General features: G+C 32.5%; 1 protein-coding gene across 7 annotated transcripts in view; it reads left to right on the plus strand.

Moving 5' to 3' along the window:
* ANKHD1 (ankyrin repeat and KH domain containing 1) overlaps nucleotides 1-20405 on the plus strand; it is a 107085-nt gene that overhangs the window by 47845 nt on the left and 38835 nt on the right. For 4 of the 7 annotated variants that reach the window (XM_086411988.1, XM_086411989.1, XM_086411990.1 and 1 more), the window contains exons 11-15: nucleotides 8236-8292; nucleotides 16368-16455; nucleotides 17888-18015; nucleotides 18205-18348; nucleotides 19668-19770. In XM_086411988.1, coding sequence (XP_086268114.1) covers nucleotides 8236-8292; nucleotides 16368-16455; nucleotides 17888-18015; nucleotides 18205-18348; nucleotides 19668-19770 — 520 coding nt within the window. Of the gene's footprint in view, nucleotides 1-8235; nucleotides 8434-16367; nucleotides 16456-17887; nucleotides 18016-18204; nucleotides 18349-19667; nucleotides 19771-20405 lie in introns of those variants that run through there. The other 3 variants (XM_086411993.1, XM_086411991.1, XM_086411994.1) reach the window with 2 other exon arrangements.

A 20405-nucleotide genomic window follows, 5' to 3' on the forward strand; every position in this document is an offset into this window, starting at 1 on the left:
CTAATAATTTCATGTGCATAACTTTTTCCTTTTTTCTACTTTTGAATTATTTCATATATAATTTTCCATTGAAAAAAATTATTCCTGTTTCATGCTTTTGCTGTCTGGGGAAAGATATTTCAATTTTAATGTTATTTTCCTGATTGTAAAAAGCAATTCTTGTTCTTTATAGAAAATGTGGAAAGTTTGGAAAAGTATAGTAAGTTTGATATTTAAAACCTATAAATAATTTCAGGATTTAGTATAAGCCAGAGGTGGGCAACGAACGACCTACTGAAAAACAAGAAGTGCAGGCAGATCAGTCCTTGAATCCTGAGGAAAAAATGACTGATAATTCTTGCTAACTGAACCTAAAAAGGCAGCATCTTTCTTGTCCTTCGTTCTTTTCTGTCATCTCCTAGTGTCTGTTTAGGACTGTGGATTGGAATTGGAAAAACTCTATACTCCTATTGCATGGACTTGAGTTGTTTAACATTTCTGGATCCCATAGATGTGTTCTCGATGTCTAGGTTTGGTAGTTCTTTAAGGTAAATAGTTTTTTTTGAGAATCTTCATTTTGTGGGTAACTATTTTTACCTTCAGTTTTAAATAAGAACTCACAAGTCAGTGTTTGAAACTCAATCTGGACTAACCTCATGTTTTCTTAGATTTTTAGAGCTTAACTTTTGCCACAATTCAAGGCTTTGTTATTATATGTTTTTTAAAGGAGCTTAAAAGCTGTTGTCTCTCATTCTTTAAAATATTCTATACTAGAATCAGGATGTTAATTATAGTTTTATAAAAATGTAATGCAACTATTTGAATTCCTTTTATTGTTTTCCGAGATGAAACTGGGAGTTTTTAAGGCTTTTCACTCTACTTGTTTAGGAAGTATACTTTAGAACTTAGTTTTAAAGGAAATCTAGACAGTTTTTTATTTAATGCTTTTAAAAAAATCTTCAGCCAGAACTGATGGTATACTTGAGCTTTTCAGGTAGATCCTCAAAATATGTGCATATTCTCATTTGAATCTTAGTTATTTGAGGTTTGATTTTTTTCTTGTTTTAAAAATATTTAAAATGAAAAAGTATTTATAGATATTTTTAATAAAAAAACCACTGAATATCCATCATATTTAGAAGATTATGAATTGATATGTAACTTGTCTAACTTTGTAATAATTACATAAATGTCAATAGTCCATTATTAAAAACCTTTGAATGAGATTAGTAGTCTTAAATAAGCCATTTAAAATGTTCCTTTTAGAAATCAAAACTTAAATGAAATAAAAACTGTCTGTTAATTGCAGAGTTTTTTGAAAATTCTCCCTGTTAACATGCAGAATCATTTTAACTACTCAATAAGTAGAGAGCCTTGAACAAATCACCTAATCCATATCTTCCTGCTATTTGTACCTCTTGTTACCACTGTAATGGGAATCATTGTATACTGAAAGATAGTATTCCTTTATGTGCTACTTTCTCAGCACAGCATCTTTTATTGGGCCCAAATTTGTTTTTAGTATTTGATATAATGACAGGTATAATATGATGTAAATCCATTGTAAGAAAGTTTTTATTAAAAAACATTAGCATTCTGTAATATATTTAAAATCTAAAAGGAATTTTTTAAAAAAGAGAAGACACCTGCCTTTGAAAACTAATCTTGTTTCTCTGAAAAGAAATATACTATCAGTGTCCTTACAAATTTGTTACTCAATTACTTGGCAAAAAATAACTAATAAATACCATTTCAAAACTGAAGTTGAGGGACTTCCCTGGTGGTCCTGTGCTTAAGATCACGCTTCCACTGCAGGGGGCATACATGGACAGGTTTCATTCCTGATTGGGGAACTAAGATCCCACAGCTGTGCTGCCAAAAAGTAAAAAGTAAAACTAAAATCAACATCTACAGTATTAGAAAAACAAAAACTGAAGTTGATTCAGTTCCATAGTCTTTGAGTCACTGTCCTGGTGTCCTGTATAGTTGTTACTCTAGGCCTTTCTCCCTATTTACTGGTTTTTAGACCAGAAGACAGAGTTTTAATGTTTCATTCTTGTTCGTATCTTGATAGCTTACTTCAGCTAAAGCACTTACATGGCTTGATTTCTTTTACCGCAGTCCTTTAGCTCCCTGTTCACTATTACTTTTATGTTCAAGGTGGAGAATTTGCATGAACTATTCAACAGTATAATTTGGATTGTAAAACACTATTCTGCTTCTTTCTCATTTTTTGGCTTGCTTACTTTTAAAAGATTAAAAGATTACTTTTAATCTTGACTTACTTTGTTGTCTTTGTTTTCCTGGCTTCCATGTCCAACCATTTTATTGTTAGAGAGTTGTTCCATGTCTATGAGAGATGACTGCATCAGGTCAGAGTTTACAAAGGCCCTAATAATAGTATGTTTAGGTGGCAACACTGTGTTGGTTAACATGTCAGTATTGTTTTTTCTGTTTTTAAGTGAGAGAGAGAGAGAGATATATATTTAATATATATATTTATCTATATATATTTTTAAAAATATATATATTTATCTCTCTATATAGGAGTTTTTATTGTGTTTTATTTTAAAAAATTTTATTCCAGGTTTATTAAGATACATTTGACATACACCATTGTATAAATTTAATTTGGGATTATCATAATAAATTACTGAACATATATCATCTCATATACTGTGTGTTCTAAGTCACTTCAGTTGTGTCCAACCCTATGGACTATAGCACACCAGGTTTCTCTGTCCATGGGATTCTAAGGCTAGAATACTAGAGTGGGTTGCCATGCCCTCCTCCATCTCATGTAGACACAAAGTTAAAGAAATAGAAAAAAAAATTTATTTCTTGTCACATGATCTATTAGGATTTGCTCTCTTAACAGCTTTCATATATAACATACAGTGTGAATTATATTTACCATATTGTATAATACATTCCCAGTACTTACTTATAAGTCGAAGTCTGTGAAGAGTTACATTGATTTTGTGTGTTTGTGTTTTTCAAACCATTTGTGAAGATGGTGGAATCTTTCTATTTTCATCATGGCATGTTACTTTCAACACTAAAGCTTTGATACATTTGTTAACATAAAAGAAATACTTGTCATCTACAGAATTTTCCTTCACAAAGTTAAGGTTGGAAAGGGAGAATAATATATAAATTAGTATTCCTTCCTTGTCTCCAGCTCCTTGGCCTTTCATTTTAGAAGAGGAACTCAAGTAGTATTTCCCATAATAAACAACTGACATAGATGTTAGAGAAAGTAAATACATTCTAGTTGTATTCATATAAAGATTTTTTATGATCTATTTTAGCATGTTATAGGCCTTCATTGCTGTTTGAAAATAAATCAACTAAAAGGTAGAAGTACCTGCAGAAAGCACCCTGTAATCCTGTATCTAAATGGAGGGCTACACTTAGGTTATTTAGAAAAAAGTCTTCATTAGAGATGCTCTGAACATTAGACAAGACCTAAATTTTCATTATAGCCATAAAACCACTGATCTTAAGTAAACAGTTGCCTCAATAATTTCATCTGTAAAATGAAATCTAGTATTATTTTCTGGACTATTTTACCCAAGTCATGTAAATATTGTTTCTTTGGTTCTGCTGAATGTGCTAGCAAATCACTGAGACTCCCTAGGCTTTTTTTTTTTTTTTTCTTTCTTCCTCTTCTCCCCCCTTTCCTTTTTTTAATGAGGGGTTTGGACCAGAAGATCTTTAATGATGTGTGTTAAGGAATCTAATTTTATGTTTTTTTAAAGAACAAGTTAAGCAGCTACTTGTTTGGAGGTATTGAATGGACTAGATGAGTGCTTAGCCCAAGAATGTGTAAAGTGCTATGGGATTCTTGAAGAAAATGAAATTTTAGTTGCGACTCATCATTAAGAGCAGTGATATGTTACACAAATGATTCTATCTCTTGAAATCTTTGTGTATATTAAATGTATTAAATTATTTAATTTTGGATGGTGTTTATAGTTAATAATTAGCAGATTTAGCTTACTATAAAATACTTTAATAGATAAAAGTTGCCAATCCCTAGAAAATACAGTAACTTGGCAAGGCCACCCCAGTAAGGATTATTTGGCAATACAATGCTAAATCATTATGTCTTCCACCCTGTCTTTTTACTATCAATATTTTTTCCTATTTAAATACTGTCAAAGAAGTAGGAAGAGTTTCCTTGACATGAATTTTTAAGTAAATTGTTTCCTTAAGAATAAAATCTCTCCAGTTATCTTTGGAATTATTCAATTAAGAATTTATTCTTCTTTTCCTTCAGTTAAATTTTATTTCAGGTAGCAGAATAAACTTTTGTTACATCCTCTTCTCATCTTATGTGGCTTCAAACTTTTCAAAATTTCTTTAAGATACATATTCAGTGGCTGGGAATTTAGAAATACTGTTTTGCTTCAAGATGTTCACCATCTTGAAAGTAAGGGTGGAAGACAAGTTTTTCCAGGGATAAGATAGGACATGGTTTCTTTCTTTATGTTCATAATCTGCTATAGATGCAGTATCAAAGAAAATAAGTAGAACCAACCTAAAGAAGTGTAGTAGGTACACAATGTTGCTAATTCTGCATCTTTGCCGTATTGAGTAATAGTTGGTCTTACGCAAATCAGTTGTAGTTTTCCTTATTTTTTAAATAGGTAATGCCTTTACATGGTTCAAAACTTGTTATGTTTTAAAGTGTCTCATGGGCACCCAGTTTTCCTCTCTATTAGCAATCAGTGTTGTTCTTTCCTTCTATTCTTCTGGAGATATTTTATATAGATATGATGAAAAGTCACATATTGAAAGAAATACATACTCTAATGCTTAGTGCTTTGTATAATTCCTTAATTAAATAGAAAATTGGTTTTTACTATACTGATTTTCTTTGTAGAGTTGATCATAGCTTTTAAGGTTTATTATTTTTAACATTGGAGTAAAAATTGAAGCACTTCTGCACTGAGTAAATTGGGCCCCTTGAATATATTGTAGTGGCCTGTCACTGATTTTCCTCCCTAACCATAGAAAGTAAGCTCTCTGACCTCTGTTGGCTTTTCTTAGACTATTCTACCAGCCAAATGAACTTTGGGGGAGGATTTCCTAGAATAGTTGAACTAGTGGAAACTGGGTATTTTGAATGTGGATATATTGGCACCCTCTGGTTTCTTACTTCTGGAAATTAAGATTTGATATGGACTTATCTTAAAAGACAAAAATTTTGAAAGATCAGTTTGTTATCTGTATTAAATCTTACAAAATAGAAATCTTCATAAGATTTTTTTTTAACTTGAGCAGTATGTTGTGTGTCTTTCTAGATATTTCTGTACACCCAAGCATGTATATATTCTGTGTTTGTGAGCTGTGTCTCTTTTTTATATGAATAGATTTGTTATCACGTATACTGTTCTGAAACATTTTTCTTTTTAATATAATATTTTTCCTATCAATCCCTAAGATTTCTCACTCTTTTTCACAGGTTTCCTGTGTGCTGTGTAATTGATTAACCACTTACTTATTCATAAACATTTGAGTTATTTTAATCTTTAAATATTACAAATGGTGCTACACCAAATATTGTTATGTACATTTATATATCTTTGCTACTTTTGTGAGTTTATCTATAGGGGTAAATTCCTAGAAGTGAAATTGCTGGTTATCAGAGGGTCCACATCTAGAAATTTGATAGCTGCTGCTAAATTGTTCAAAAATGCTGAACCAGTCTACACTTCTATTAGCAGTCGAGGTCTCCAGATTCTTAATTCTCCTTAAAATGAGTTAGATTTCTTCTGTCTTCCTTCCTTTCTTTTTTTATAATTTAATATTCTAATCTCTGATCATAGCCCCCATGTTTCTTTTATCTTAAAAAATCACAATGTTCCAAGTAGCCCTGTTAGCTGCCCACTAATTGCTCCCAAAGCTTTGGTGAACTATGTAAAACACAGATATAAAGTTATTTCCTGGAGAAGTATTCAGACATCATGTACAAGTGCAAATTTTGAAATATTTTGTTACTTTCTTTTTAAAAAACTGATTTTTTAAAAATCTAATATTTAGACAATATTTATTAACTCCATTCTGAAGAGGAGATTGTGTCTTACATCATAGAATTTTCATGAGTTATTTTATTTTTACATTGTTATGATTTTACAACATTTATGTTCTGTTTTATGATCCTATTTCTCAAAGTTGTTTAATTGTATATTTAGGTGGATTCATTGTTTACCTTACTAGTCTTTCATATTATATAGATTTGGAATTCCTGATTTCCTGAACTTGACTCAAGTTTTGGCTGGCTGATATTAGTATTTTGTTTTGAATTTACTCTCCTCCACCAAAAAAAGTTTACAGGTGTTTGCATTTTTAGGACTATTGTTTGTTGTATTTATAAATGAATGTGCGTGCGTGCATGCTCAGTCACTAAGTTGTGTCTGACTCTTTGAGATCCCATGGATTATTGCCCAACAGCCTCCTCTGTCCATGGAATTTCCCAGGCAAGAATACTAGAGTGGGTTGCCATTTCCTCCTCCAGGGAATCTCTTCCCAATCCAGGGTTCAAACTTGCGTCTTGTGTGTCTCCTGCATTGGCAGGCGGATTCTTTACCACTGACCCACCATGTAGCCATATATAGAATTATTGAATCACTGGGTTTTTTCCTCTCAAAATTCTAAGCCCTCTGTTCTATTATCTTCTGGTATTAAATATTGCAAAAGCCTGCTAGAATATTCCCCAGTGTATGTAAGTATATGTAAGCGACTTCTTTTCTGCCTGGATTATCATAAGATTCTTTCATTATATTAAATGTTTATGATTTCTCCAGGATGTATCTTGGTGTGTATTATTTTATAATAGTTTTTCCTGGAAAATCATGAATGCTTTCTATTTGAAAATTTTAGTTCATCCTCTTTCCTTTCTCCTTTTCTTTCTCCTCCTTATCATCCTTCTCCAGTTTTCTTCTAGTATCATCCTTCTTCCAGTTTTCTTCTTCTTCAGTTTTCTTCTTCTATAGAACACTTCTTTTTCTATTCTTTTTTCTCCTGGGACATTTATTATCCATATATTGAATCTCCCTTATTTGTATTACCTTTATGTCTGATTCTTTTCACTTCTTTTTTTTTTCCTCTGTATTCTTTCTTAATAGGGATCATCCATCAGGGCCCTATTTTTTCTGCAAAGTTGTCGCTGCTTCTAATGTGGTTTTCATGGTTTCCTCATTACTTAGTATCTTCTGCTCTTCCAACTCACTTTTAAATTTCCTCTTGCTGTTATATCACTTTGTCCCACTGTTTAAAGCATTTGTATTCCCTTTAATTTTTTGAAAGTGTAGGGAATATTTGGGTTAAATTTTCTTTCTGTTTTTTTAAGAACTTCTTAATATGTTCTGTGTTGGATACTTTGTGCTTATCTATTCATATTTGAATGGGACTTGTTTTTGTTGAAACTCAAATGTGGATGAGAAAGGAAGAACAAGTGAGCTTTAACAGTCAGCTTCTTCATATCATATAGTTGTCTCAGAATATTTTCTCACTAAATCTTTGCCATAGGAGCATGCACCTTCTTAGGTAAGCACATCTTCCAGGGTAGGAGGTAGGAGTGACTTAGAGTGAAGATTTCTCTAGGCCACATCTCTTTTATTTGGAGATATAGTTGACTCTGGTCAGTGATTGCAGTGCTCCTTGCTGTTTCTTCAGCTATATTCCTGTCTCATCTGCAAGAACTTTCTTCCTATCTGGAGTCTAAGATCTAGAGAAAATACAGATATTCCATCTCTCAAGTTCTTTCAAGTCTCCTGTTTTAGTTGAAGTGTGAGGACTGACTGCATTTATAATGGGAGGAGGAGGTACTACAGAACTGTTTAATCATCTTACAATACTTTCCCTACTTTTTCTCTCAGTTTCTGATATTCACAGATCTTTCAATTTAATTATTTCCCTTGGTTAGATATTAAGATACTGCTCTTTTTTTCCTGTAGTTTTAGTTGTATTTGAAGACAAAGGTATGAATTCTAAACATTTAGCAGAATTATGTCTGCATATGTTAAGGTTTATGTTAAAATTATATTGGTAGAGACCATATTATCATGCTCTTAAAGAAATAATACTCTGTTCATGAGATTATGGTCTCTATAGATGGGAATCTTTTTAGCTGAAGATCCTAAGTTAACAAAGCCCAGCACCTGAAGTACCAGTCACAAGGTCTTCATGGCCAAATGTGATTTTCATTTTTGGAATTAGATCCGTGAGTTCTTCTTTTTCCTTTCACAGGACAAGCAGGAGGACATGAAGACTATTTTGGAGGGCATAGATCCGGCCAAGCATCAGGTGAGGGTGGCCTTTGATGCTTGTAAGCTACTACATAAAGAATAGATGATGTAGGTAACCAGAACTCTGGGTATCTGAATTCCAGCCAAGAAGTTCCAGGACCCTGCTGGGTGACAAAGGAAATACTCTTCAATTGAAAAAGATTATGAAGTTCCAATAAAAAGAGATTTATATTACTAGAGGTTTGCTTCCTTAGTATTCATTTATGTAGTATTCCTAAAAAACCTCTTAGGTGAAAATAGTTTTTCCTATTCAGATAGTTCTTTTGCATTCTCCTTTATTGAGAGAGTTAAGATATCCCTCAGTCATAAAGCCCTTTGTATTCAGCTTTGTTCAACAAAAGTCTGAAACTCAGATTTAGAGTGATACAGTGGATTATTTTTTATATAATCCTCAAACAACAACAACAAAAAATAGTGACACATTTACTAGCTGATGCCCTAATTTCTGTAAAATTAAAATTTTCTTAATATCCTCTCATGTAGCCTCATTCTGAAATTGTTGTTTATAAACAAGCATTTCTTTTCTTTTGAAAAAAATGTGTGGAATTTTTGCCCTAATGGTTTTAAAAGTCAAGCAAATTTAATATCCATTATAATTCAGAGAGATTTGTTTACACTCAGGAGCAGTACTTAATTTTTAAATTAAGAGTGAGTTGTGATTGTATCACAATTTAGGCCATCTAAAATAAATTTTTCAGTATCAAGCCACTTTTAATCATAATGCTTGTTAAGGATCACCTTTATTGGCTTTTGGAACAAGAAGTTGTTATATATTCATTCTATTTGGAATAGAGTAAATAAATTTCTTTCACAAAATATTAGGTGAAAATGTAAACTTTTGCTCAGTTTATGTAGTAACTCTGGCTCCTGTCAAGAATGTAAAACTGAGTGTTAGTTCACATAAAGTTATTTCTTTCTCTCTGGGTTTGTTAAAGGAAATGTGATTATAAATCTATCTCTAGCTGTAAGTCTTAAGACTTGGGATTTTTATTATTATTATTTATTGGAGGATAATTTTAAAAATTAGGTTTGCAGCCCTCCTTTTAGAGGTTCAGATTCAGCAGCTCTGAAATGGGGAGTCTGCACTTTAGATGATATACCAGGAGATTCTCATTAAGTCCTTTATATTCCATACTTTGAAACACTGCTATCTGTCTGTAGAGACTCTGCTGTCTATACTGTAGAGTCTGTAGATTATTCTGCATCATTGTTGAGTTCTGTTCTCATCTTTGCTTTATTATCATCCTTCCTCCATCCAAACTGAATGAACTTGGTTTTTGTCTTTGTTACATGTTTTTAGAAACTGAGCTAAATACAAGCACTAATATGGTGCCTCTTAATCTTTCTCCATCTCAGTTCTATTGAAGGATATGAATCTGATCAGTAACAAATTGCTAAGGTAATGATCAGTATACAGAGTAGTGGGTTGGAAGAGCATATTCACTAAGGGAGATGTAAGAATCCTTTAGTACATAACATAGTATAAACAATCTCCTTTTCCTCCCTCTGATTCTGGTCCTTACCCCAAGACATTGTCCACCTTCAACTCCAAGAAGCACTGTCTCTGTGATATAGTGACAATCTTGAACAAATACCTTGGGTGGCCCGGACTGTGGTTTTTAAGGAAATTGACTTATTTTAAAGGAAAAAAACCTTAATCTAAAATTTTTGTTATCTAAAGTCAAGTAGAAAAAAACTTGTACCTTTTTTCTCATAGTATTTATGCATCAGAACCAGAACTTTGCAGTACATTTTTTATGAAAAAAAGTGTAGCAGACTTGTAAGTTCTAAATATCTACTTATCAATATATTTTAAGTATTAGTGGTTAGTTTACCTTAATAAACTAAATAGGACCTCCCAGTTTTTAAATAACTTTTCACTAAGGAATAACATATACATATTTTAAGATTTTACTACTTAAAGCTGGAAAACTTTTATCAGTTTTTTCTTGATCTCTAAACTGTGCAATACACAAAACTCCTGATAATTTTTTTTTAAAGGCCAAAAAAATTTTTTCTTTCCTTCCTATTGTATGTTGAATTAATCCTGTCTCAAATTTGTTTAAATACAAGTAACAAATGACTTCCTTTCAAGAGGGTAAAGTCTCTTAATATATTTTGAAACCTCTCTGTTCTGTGTCAAGTACATAGATACAGTAAATAAAATATGGGAGGGTAACAAACTAAACTAAAAACATGTAGCTATACTCAGAAACAAGGTTAAAGAACTGTGGACTAAAAATGGACTCTGAATCTACAGTTGAAGCTATTTGGGGCTTGAATTTCATCTTTAAGGGAATAAGAACTGAATGTATCTCACATAGAGCAGGCCAATAGATTTAGTCTACTTGATTGAAGCATGAAAGTGGTACCTAATTTATTATTGCCCAGCTTGTGAAGCAGGGTGGGGAAAAAACTCAAAGCAACTGCCCAGGATTACTGTTAGAAATTAGCAGATTGTTCTTCACAGAGGGAAGAGGCAAAGACAGCAGTGTAGCTAAGAACTTGGAGGACATCATTATTTGATATAGTGAGAAGAAAGAACAGAAATAACCTCATGGGATAAGAAGCTTAAGTTGCCAGGTAAAGGTCTACTTCTGAAACGGACCAGATTAAGGTAACTTTCAGACCATCTGTTGAGAAGGGATAAGTTTATAAATGGAAATAAAAGAAAAAAAAAAAACCAACTCCCATGCAAAATGAACTTTTTCAAATAAGAAAAATTGTAAAGCTCAGGAGCAAATCTACATCAAGAGAGATAGTCAAAATGCAAGCAAACAGCCAGCAAACTAGGAGAATATAGGCCCAAGAAAATTGAAATAAAAGACTTTAATCAGAGATTTTAAACATGCTTAAACTATGAACAGTAGCCATAAAATAATGAGAGGCAGTGAAATAGGAGCTGATAATTATGAATTAAGGTCAAGTAGATATGAAATACTTAAACTTTCAGGTAAAAAAAATTTTGAAAATAAAAATGTATAGGATACAGATTCATGTTGATGTATGGCAAAACCAATACAATATTGTAAAGTAATTAGCCTCCAATTTAAATAAATTTATATTAAAAATGTATAGGATAAACATTTGGACAGTTGAATAAAGATTTAATCAAATGATAAATAAATACAGCACAAAAATAAAGAGATGGAAAATATAAAAGAGAAATTGAGAGAAATGAAATAGGCTCTACCATATATTTATTTGAAGTTGCTGAAGGAGAAAATAGAAATAGCAAGCAAAGGCAATGCTTGAAGAGATAATGATGGAGAATTTTCTAGAATTGAAACCTGACATGAGTCTTAGAAAAAAATCACTAAGAAATGCTTGAAGAGATACTGATGGAGAATTTTCTAGAACTGAAGGCTGACAGGAATCCTTGGTTGAAAAAATCACTAAGAAGAACAAATGAAACTGCAGAATTTTAAGGATAAAGAAAAAAATCTTAAAAGCCATTATAGGAAAAATGAATTATTCTCAAAGGAAGACCATACCTTTTTGACAATAGATTCTCATCAACAATAATAATTACAGAAAACAACAGAGGGTAATATCCTCCAAATATCAGAAGATAATAGCATGATACAGAATTCTGTACTCTGCTAGCATTCCAAAGAAGAAGACATACTTATATTTTCAGATGTAGATATTTTCAGATCTACAAAGAATAAAAGAGTTTACCACCTCAGACCCTTGCCAAAAGAACTACTAAAATATATGTACATCAATAAGAAGAAAAAAGAACCCTGGAGGAAGGTGTGGGATGCAAGAAGCCTTGGTAAGCACAGAAGCTGGTAAACTATAAATACAAATTTGTGAGTATAAAACTTAAATTTTTATGCTTAAAAACAAAGTAGTGCTAAAATCTAGACAGAAATAGTATGTAATTCAGCAGGATATGTTAGAAAGTTTAAAAACCATGTTAGAATTCTTGTGTTGTTCTGGAGAGAATAATCAGGTACTGAATAACTTTAAAGAATCTTTTTTTTTTTTTTTTAAGAAAAATTTATTAATCAGAACAAATACAAACCTATTCAACTCATTTGTTAAAAGGGCAGAGAAATTTGAATTAGATTCAAAATCAAAATCTAGTGAATTCTGTTTTCAGGAGAAAGAACTAAAGCAAAATGACAGGGAAAAGATTGACAAAATAATGGAAAACGTTATGTAAGACAATATTAATATCAAACAAAATGGAATTTTAAGCCAAAATTATTTTTAGAGATAAATAAATGCTCCTCCCATTAGTATAACAATCAGTCACTTATCAGTATCTAACATCTACCCTCCAACTAAAATAGAAAATTATAGTTACAAGAAAATTAGTTCTACATTTCTGCTCATAGGATTTTTTTCCCACACTTCTCCATGAAACTGACAGATAAAACAATTGCTAAGAATAGAAAAATCAAGTTTGTTCTTATAGAGAGCTATAATTTTGTTTCCAATAAATATGGAATATATTTTCCAGTGCATTGAATATACATAAAAATGATACATGGTAGGCCACAAAAAAAGTTTTTAAAACAAACTTCTTCATGCTATGAACTACATTCTCTAATCTTTTGTAGTTTTAAAATTACAAATTGACAATAAAACCTTTTTAAAAATAATCCCATACAATTAGAAAATGAGGAAATATACTTTTACATAATTCATGAGTTTAAAAGGCAATCACAGTAAAAACTACAAAATAGTTGTTATCACCAAAACTACACATTAAAACTTGGGAGAGAGGATACAGCTAAAGTGGTCCCTAGAAGGAAAATTGTATGTGTGTGTGTGTGTGTGTGTGTGTGTGTGTGTGTGTGTGTGTCTATAATGAAAGGAAGTGAATCTACTCAAAGAACAACAGCACAAAGAAGGAAGGATATAAGGTTAAAAAAAAGTTAATATTGAGTAGTAAACAAAAAAAGAGTTTAAAAAATAGGGGTAAACAGCAAAATAAAAGCTGATTTTTAAAAAATTCTGAAGTAGGTAAGACCAGCTTTTTTCAAAGGGGCAAAAGGCACAGATACATGGTATAAACTTAAACGGAGTTATAACTTTGATATAGTACAGGACTAAATTTATAGGGCAGTATGAACAATCAGTTTGAATACTTAGATGAAATGATTGATTATTTTCTATAAATATAAATTATCAAAAATGATTCCAGGAAATTCCCTGGTGATCCCGTGGTTAGGACTCTGCACTTTCACTGACGAGTTCCCAGGTTCAGTCCTTGGTTGATGAACTAAGATCATGCAAGCTGCACTGTGCAGCGCAAAAAAAGGAAGTTCTAGAATCACATACCTTAATAAAACAATAACTTTTACAATTGAGTCAATAGTTCAAAACCACCCATCTCCTAAAAGGGTAAGAGCATCCCAGAAGGATTTATCAGTGAGCTTTACTAAAAGTTCAAAGAATAGATAATCCCTTTATTTTTTAGTTTTCTTCAAAAGAGAAAGAAAAGTTAAACTGCACAGTATCTAACTTTGTAGCCTTGAAAAGTAATTTTGTAGCCTTGAAAAGTAATTTTGTATATGCAGGGGAAAATCGTGATTTCTTTTCTAATATTTTATTGATACTGAACAAATATTGGCTGAAATAATAAACCCAACATTCGTAAGTGAATAGTAGTACTATTCATTAAGTAGCCAGCAGACCTTCTAACAACATGGGGGTTAGGGATGCCCACCTGTGAAGTGGAAAATTTGCATGTAACTTTACCCATGTAATTCTGGTTTCTGCATCCCTGTGATCAACCAACCACAGATCATGTAATGTAGTACTTAGTTATCAACATATAAATGGACCCACACAGTTCGAGCCCCATGTTATTCAAGGGTCAACTGTATAAACAAATTTGATTTCTATCCTAAAAGAAAGATTTAGTGATCAGATATTTTGGGTCAAGTGATATAGGTTGTGGGATATACATTTTTAATTTTAGGACAAGAAGTGTAAATCCATTATAAAGTTGCAGCATTGTCTTATCAGCTGTTTCCTCAAACATAATTGTTCAAAACCAAAGGAATGGATGTATATTTATAGGGAGGAAAATAAAATAGGCAGCTTTTAACACCTTTTATTTCCAAAATTTTATTAATATGTTGAATTTTGAAATTTCAAAATTGAGGTGAGGCTCTTTGATTTCTTATTTTTAACAGCTATGGGAATATTTTAAATATACAGAATTAACAGTTAATTCAAAGTTTATTCTAAACAGGGCTTTCAAAATCTTTTGTCTTTGCCACTATTCATGGGATCTGGTTGCTTTGATGGATGTCACTGCCAGGCTTAAGAAATGAGAAAGCCTCCCCCCAAAAAAGGAAAAACGACATTAGTGTTGCCCACCCATGATCTAATAAAATGTATTATCTGATGCAGATAATCAATTTCTTAATCTAATTTTAGCTACTACTTTTAATTTATTGTTAACTTCTCTTTCTCTTATTTACCTAGTAGAAAATTTAAACTTCAAGCTTCATTTCTGTGAGAGGGAAGATTTGAGAGGTCAGTTATGCTTAGGTACCTTCTTGGTAAACAGTATTCAAGTACTTAATCGTTTTAGATATTAGGTATATAATAGTAAGCAGAAATGGACATGATTGCTGTTCTTATGAAGCTTGCATTTTAGTGGTGGACATGTAACCCTAAATAGTTACACAAACTAATATGTGTTTGAAACTTAAAAAGGAGCAATTCGTAGAACTCTTTATAAGTTGATATTAGGAAAATTGATGTAGTTAAGAAGGTTCAGGATGATCTTCCTTGAGGACACAACACTTGAAACAATCAAGGATGAAAAGGAGCTAACAGGTGTTATAGGGAAGAGATAGCAGCTTAAGGAAAAGGACCCTGAGACAGAAGGTAAATAGCAGTTGCTAAAGGGAGCACTTTCTTTCCAGTGTTTAGCTGATAGAATTCCAGTGTATAGTGTATTGACATGACTTTCTATGTCTTTCTGAGTAAGCTCTTCATGATGTGTATTCTGTTTTGTTTGAAGTTAATGGCCAGAATATTACATTTATCTACACTTGAATTTTAAAGTTCAAAATCCATTCTAAAACCACATTATTTTGGCATTGTCTATAGTTATGCATTCTTCATGTGTGTGTGTGTGTTAGTCACTCAGTCATGTCCAACTCTTTGCGACACCATGGACTGCAGCCGTCCAGGCTCCTCTGTCCATGGGCCCTTAGAGTTAATAAAGAATGGTTGGAAGCTATTTTATCATTCATTCTTCTTGCTGGTAAACTTCCTAGGAAGAACACAATCTTTCTGCTATTATAAGACTGCTTCTTTTGCCTTTGGCTGTTCAAGCATTTAATTTTACTCTAAAAAAATCTGCTCATTTGTGTTTTTCTTTTTCCTTTTCCCTTTACTCCTGAAATACCACAGTGTTTGACTGGTTTCTCACCTTTGATACAACTCTTACTGGCTTCTGATATGATGTGATCCTCATAATCACCTCATAAAATTAAGGTTCCTTTTTCAGAGTTCAGATGAATAATTAGGGAAACTTAGTATTAGGGGGAAAAAAATGCAGTTATTTCTTTTTGGGAATCAAACTAAACATAAGTCTAATTTTTAATGGTTACTGTTTGGTGTGCAAAACTGAACTTGCTGTTAGAAAGTTACACTAACTAGTGTGGACTGAAATTAATCCTGTATTTTCCAGGATTTGAGGTAGGTAACAGCAATGGTACCCCACTCCAGTACTGTTGCCTGGAAAATCCCATGGACGGAGGAGCCTGGTAGGCTGCAGTCCGTGGGGTCGCTAAGAGTCGGACACAACTGAGCGACTTCACTTTCACTTTCCACTTTCATGCACTGGAGAAGGAAATGGCAACCCACTCCAGTGTTCTTGCCTGGAGAATCCCAGGGATGGAGAAGCCTGGTAGGCTGCAGTCCATGGGGTCGAACAGAGTCGGACACGACTGAAGCGACTTAGCAGCAGCAGCAGCATAAGTGATTGCATTGACTGAGTATTAAATCTTCATTATTTCTTATGTCATTACTACTAAGTATTTAAGATGGATGGTTAATGAATTGGCACTAACGGATTATTTTATGTCTCTTTAGGAGCATGAATCTGAAGGTGGAAGAACACCTTTAATGAAAGCTGCAAGAGCTGGTCATTTGTGTACTGTGCAGTTTCTCATTAGCAAAGGTAAAGAAAGTACAAATGAGAATTTTCAAGAAGCTGCAACTTCTGTAAAAAGTTCCTAAACTGTTGTAATTTATGTTAAAGCTACTTTACCTGTAGTCTACGTATTGAATTCTAGTCTCTTATTGCTGTATATTCTTAGGAAGCAGAGTTCATAAGGTACTTTGCTGGAATCTTTATTAGTTTCAAGTTTGAATTTTCATCAACCAAACAGTATATACTTACTCCCAAAAGTTGGAAAAGTCAAATGTAAAATGTCCAGCTATGTATAGTAGATACAGTATTGTTCAGCACTTAAGGCAGTTCTGCTGGAAATAGGGAAGGATAGAGGGGAGAAAGTCTACTACCATTGTTTATGGTTTATATAGTTAAGTCAGCTGTATTAACAGCTTTAGAAATAATCTCATGTTGCTAATGTAAGGATGCTTATTGATGTACCTTGCCTTTCCCAAATGTACTTTCCCCTCCCCGCTAAATGTACTTTAATGTAAGTTAGGATTAGGTTCAGCTGGGTAGTTTTGAAAATTAAATAATTATTAGTTTCCCATAGGTTTATTTTTCTTTCATAAAATAAATCTGGTATTAAGGAAGAAGGAGGACCAAACATTGCTGTAGTCTTATCTAATTGGATCCATTTGGGATTTTAAAAGGTAGTTGAACTAAAAATAAAGTCTTTTTTTCCTGGCGATCAAAATTAACTTACCAAAAAAAGAGGCTAAGAAAAGATTTTGCATTTAGACTTTCTTTAGATTATATTGTACAGAGCTATTGAACAACTTACTAAATTGCCTTTTAATATATTCAGATGATCTTATGTCTTCTCTTCATATCCAGGTCTCTAACTTTTAAAATACACAATATGAAAAATTATATTTCTCTTAAGTATTGTTTCAAAAGTTCTCTACCTTGAGACCTGGCTATACTGCCACATTTTAGAAGTAGATCAAAAATGTCTTTAAAGAGTTACATACAATGGTATTATTTGGTGCTCGTATATATGTTAAACTATATATATTTATTAATCTAGATTTTTCATCTTAGAAGTGGTATTGAATGAATGGACTGCAACAGTGTAGATGACTCTCACAAATATTATACTGAGTGAAAGAAGCCAGGCACAAAAAGAGTTCACTGTGTGATTTCATTCATATAAAGTTCAAAACCTAAAATCAGTTTGGAAGTCAGGATAGTACTTATCATTGGAGGGGTGGGTAGTGACTGAAAGAGTACACAAAGTGGGGCTTCTGGTATGTGGATAATCTGTTTCTTGATCTGGGTGCTGGTTACACAATTATGTTCACTTTGAGAAATATTTCAAACTATACGCGTATGATTTTTGTACTTTTTTATGTCTATGTTGTATTTCAGAAATGTTTCAAAAATCATATTGTCTGAGCTGGCTTTGCTAAGATTGCTTTTTTATTTTTCTTTGAAGGTGCTAATGTGAATAGGGCTACAGCCAATAATGATCATACAGTAGTGTCACTGGCATGTGCAGGAGGTCACCTGGCAGTGGTGGAGCTACTCTTGGCTCATGGGGCTGACCCTACTCATCGTCTCAAGGTATTCTACTTCAAAATAAGGAAATTATATATCATTATTAAAATATATTTCAGATATTTTAGTGCTTAATATTATTAATATTCATTACTGTTTAAGTTTTGATTTTATATGAGCTAAGAAACTAAATGTGTTTAGTAATCATATTATTAAAAGAAACTGACAATTAATTACAATATCAATTTTTCTCAGGATGGCTCAACAATGCTCATTGAAGCTGCAAAAGGTGGTCATACTAATGTTGTTTCTTATCTTTTGGATTATCCAAACAATGTTCTGTCAGTTCCTACCACAGATGTGTCTCAGCTTACCCCACCTTCTCAAGATCAATCTCAGGTAATATAAAATAGAATTTAAACTTATAAATATTCTTCAAATTGGAAATTTTGTTTAAAATTAGTCTTAGATAAAATAGGCTTATTTCTCTTTTAAAATTTGAATAAATCTTGTCCTAAATTCTTTTGAGATTTTCTTGAAAAGTACATGGAAATCTTTTAATTGTCTTTATTTACTGAAAATAGTGTTTGGTTTAAAAAAAAAAATGCACACTTAATACCATATAAGCATTCCAAGTTGTCCTTTTATTCAGCTAGGTCTTTAGAGTTGTTAACCAAGAGAAAGCTTTTCCCTTAGTACCTCCCAAGACTGTTAATTATCCTGGTTGTTTTTATTCAGTTGTTAAGTCATGTCCAACTCTTTGTGACCCCATGAGCTGTAGCATGCCAGACTCCTCTGTCTTCCACAAACTCCTGGAGTTTGCTCAAACTTATGTGCATTGAGTTGGTGACACTATCTAACCATCGTATCCTGTGCCACCTGCTTCTCCTTTTGCCTTCACTCTTTCCTAGCATCAGGATCTTTTCCAATGAGTTGGCTCTTCACATCAGGTGGCCAAAGTCTTTTTTGGCTTCAGCAGCAGTCCTTCCAATGAATATTCAAGGTTGATTTCCTTTAAGATTGACTGGTTTGATCTCCTTGTAGTCCAAAGGACTCTTAAGAGATATACTGGAAATACCTTTTCTAGAGATATTCTAAAGATAGCTACTCTTATCAACCAGGAAAGTGTGAGTGATATATGCACCAAAAATTCATTAATTTTTAAACCTACCTAAAAATACAGAGAGTATGTAGAGAGTATAATAAGTATACAAAGTTCAGTGATGTCTTAAGTTCTTTTCTACAACGGTATCCTGAGAACTGCTAAAATACACTAATTTGGGAAATGTGTTGGATTTTTTTCTTTTGACCCTATAGAATTTGAACAAGGGTAAATTGGTCAGTTGATCATGTTACTTTTATTCCTAGCTATAATTAAAACCAGCAAGGCTGTCTCCTTAACAAGAGAGTGATATTAATTCCATTTAGCTTAAATCATGGACTATGTGTAGATTGCCTGAATTTGCCCTATCAGTATTCTCAGAAATTATTGCTTGGTAAACAATGCTGCTGCTCCTTCTTTTTCATCTTCCTTTCCCTCTTATTCTTTTAAAGAAACAAAAAAGTTAATTTGGTGGTATATGAAGAAAATCTAAAATAAGATCTCTGTTTCATTTGGTGGTATATGAAGAAAATCTAAAACAAGATCTCTGTTTCATGTATGGACCTTTGTTTTATTCTTTGGTCTGAGATCATTTTTTTCTGAGTTGATTTTTTAGGTTCCACGTGTGCCAATGCATACACTTGCCATGGTTGTACCTCCTCAGGAACCTGACAGAACTTTACAGGAGAACTCTCCTGCTGTTTTAGGAGTACAAAAAGGTTAGTTCTTGAATTATTTTCTTTAAAATGGGCATTTTTATCACCTAATGTATGAATTCATAAAGATACTTTCATGGTACACAGTTACTGTATATCTAGAATTGAGGTAGGTAATTCTGACAAATGCTAATCATCTTGTATACCATTTAAAATAGGAAAGACAGAAGTACTAGGAAAATGATTTATTAAAATGGTAACGTACTTCCAGGTGTAGTTTTCATCTGGCAATGCCAAAAATAAGCATATACCAAGTACTTCATTTTATTAAAGTAGCAAAAATGTATCAGGCATTCATTTTTCATTTCACAATGCTTTAGCTAAATAATACTATAATATGAGGAATGAAAATATGTGTTTGCTGTCAGTCAAGTCCTAGTATCATTGATGCAATTCAGTGAATGTCAATTTAAGAATTACATTTAGTTTCTTTCATGAAATCCATTTCACTGAATGGATTAACATCTGTCAGTATGTGAACATAGACAAATAACTATTAAAAAGTATATGAAAAACAGTCAAATGGAATATTGAAGAGGATACACTGTGTAAAGGACTCAAGTTTATGAGCTCTGTTTTTTTTCTGCTATATTTTCATTTGTAGATATAAAGTACCTTCACTTGATAATCATGTATGG

Source organism: Bos grunniens, chromosome 7, assembly GCF_055505025.1.
Source record: "Bos grunniens cultivar Pamir isolate PY7600 chromosome 7, Bosgru_T2T1.0, whole genome shotgun sequence".
Classification (NCBI taxonomy): Eukaryota; Metazoa; Chordata; class Mammalia; order Artiodactyla; family Bovidae; genus Bos; species Bos grunniens.